Here is a 2,297-nt window from a genome sequence, read left to right as displayed (position 1 = left end):
AGGCTGGGTCCTCCCAACCTATAACTGGCATGCAAAAGAAAGGCTGCAAATCTCTTCCAGACACTCTTCTCTTGCTTTGCATTTAGGTCAGGACATTTGATAGTCAAAGCAATGAGCAACTGGTTGGAAACAACTGCATTTCGGTGCAGAGGGGTGTCAGGTGAGGCTGCATGGAACCATAATAAATTTCAGTCATTATTTAGAGTGCTAAAGAAGATAAATTATACTCTGACCTATTCCACCCCCTCCCCCTTTTCTGAGGAAAGAGAGAGCAAGAAGCTGTGGAGGAAAGCAGGGGATACAGAAGAGATATTTGATATTGCCTATTTTGAAATCAACTGATTCTCAGGGAGTTCTAGTCCAAAAAGGCAAGTACTGGGAAGTAGAAAGAATAGCTTTCAACACAGAGATTTGATTTGATTTGATTTGATTTGATTTGACTTGATGGTTTAGCATTTGTGCAATAGAAGAGATGAGTTTTGGCACATAGGTGTGACAAATATTTGCAATAGGTCTGAGTGAATTTGGTATTTCTACCAAATACCAGCCTCTAAAATCTTCTGTTCTGGAGAAAGAATCCTTTGTGAGTGTTTGAAAAAGGTAGAAAGAAGACAACAAATTATCTGAGGACTTTACCTGAAAGGTAAGACAAAAATCAGAGTGTGAGAAATGCTTGAAGGACTATCTCTGTCTGTGTTATAGAGGGAGACTGCTAGAAAGGAAAGAAGCAGAAAAGGAAGGATAGAACTTTTCCTCCAGACTGTGAAATTATCACCCTTGTGTTTTGCCATGTTCCCATTTCAGCAGGATGAACTGAAATTCAGCATGGGACCAGAAAATGAAACTGCAGTTACTGAGTTCATCCTAGAGGGCTTCTCAGCGCTTGACCAAAGGCTACAGCTATTTCTCTCTCTGGTCCTTCTGCTCATGTACCTGACAACAGTGATGGGGAACACAACCATCATTTTCCTTGTGTGTGTGTATCACCGCCTGCAAACCCCCATGTACATTTTCATTAGCAATCTGTCCTTCCTGGAAATCTGGTTTACGTCCTCCACAAGCATCAAATTGTTTGTGATCCTGGGTTCTGGTAGGAGAACAATCTCTCTAAGCAGCTGCTTTGCCCAATCCTATTTCTATTTTGCCCTGGGCTGTACAGAGTTTGTTCTCCTTGTTGTCATGTCTTTTGACCGCTATGTTGCTATCTGCCAGCCTTTGCGTTACGCTGCCATCATGAAGCCTCAGCTCTGCATCCAGCTTGTTGTTGCTGCTTGGGTCATCGGCATCACACTCTTGAGTTACCGTCTGGTCCTCCTCTACCAGCTGACTTTCTGTGGCTCGAACAAGATCCACCATTTCTTTTGTGACAACTCCCCCTTATTTAAGTTGTCCTGCTCTGACAGCAGCCTGCTGTGGAAAATAGACTCTGTTTTAGTATCATTTGTCATACTGGCTTCCTTATGTTTAACTCTGGCATTTTACATGGGCATCCTTTTCTGTATTCTACACCTTCCAGCAGCCTCTGGGAGGAAAAAAGCTTTTGCTACATGTTCTTCCCATCTCACCACCTTGGCCATTGTATATGGGAGCTGCATTGCTCTCTACGTGCGCCCTTCAGAAGATATTTCCTTGGAGACAAGCAGATTTGTAGCTTTGCTGAACACTGTCCTGTACCCATTCTTAAATCCGTTCATCTACAGTCTTAGAAACAAGACTGTGATCCTGGCCCTGAATGAAGCCATTGCCCGTGTGACACCACAGCTTTTCCCCTAAGCATGGTGCATTTCTGGACAGCAATTCCAGAGATCAGCTCTCATCTGTTAAATAATACCAGAGCATAGGTGTGTAACCTCCAAATACAGATGCCTCAGGAGATTTCTGTTCTGTCAGATTGCATTAGGTTATGTGAGAAGAATCTCATCTGCACACACAAAGGCAGCACAACAATTTCAGGAGGAGTAACTCAGTTAACATCCTGCCCCACCTACTCCCAGGCCCATCACAGCAGAGCCACCAGCTCATCAGGAGCCCATTTCCACAAACTGGGAAGAGTCCAGAGGCACAGTGGCAGGTGGAATCCCAATTTACATGCTCCTGAGGAATGAACATCTTGTCCCAGCTCCTTCCAGGGCTGCCCTGGGAGAGCCACCAGCCCCCTTGTCTAGGTGTGAAACCCATCAAGATTAGCCACCGAGAGCAGCTCTGGATCAGCATTTGGAGTAAGGGGATTGTTGCTAGGAGTGCAGGGCACATTGTGGGATGCAGGGGAAGAGCATTTTTGGATTGCACAGGATGTA

The 2,297-nt window shown here is 44.8% G+C and overlaps 1 protein-coding gene across 1 annotated transcript; it reads left to right on the top strand.

Moving 5' to 3' along the window:
* Window positions 1-789: 789 nt before the first annotated feature.
* LOC141927757 (olfactory receptor 6E1-like) lies at window positions 790-1,773 on the top strand. Its single transcript, XM_074835022.1, has one exon. It carries the CDS (start codon window positions 790-792, stop codon window positions 1,771-1,773), a length of 984 nt encoding a protein of 327 aa, XP_074691123.1.
* Window positions 1,774-2,297: the final 524 nt, after the last annotated feature.

The sequence above is a fragment of the Strix aluco genome, chromosome 10 (genome assembly GCF_031877795.1).
Source record: "Strix aluco isolate bStrAlu1 chromosome 10, bStrAlu1.hap1, whole genome shotgun sequence".
Lineage (NCBI taxonomy): Eukaryota > Metazoa > Chordata > Aves > Strigiformes > Strigidae > Strix > Strix aluco.
Note: the sequence above shows the minus strand (reverse complement) of the source record. Positions and strands in the feature narration are given on the sequence as shown.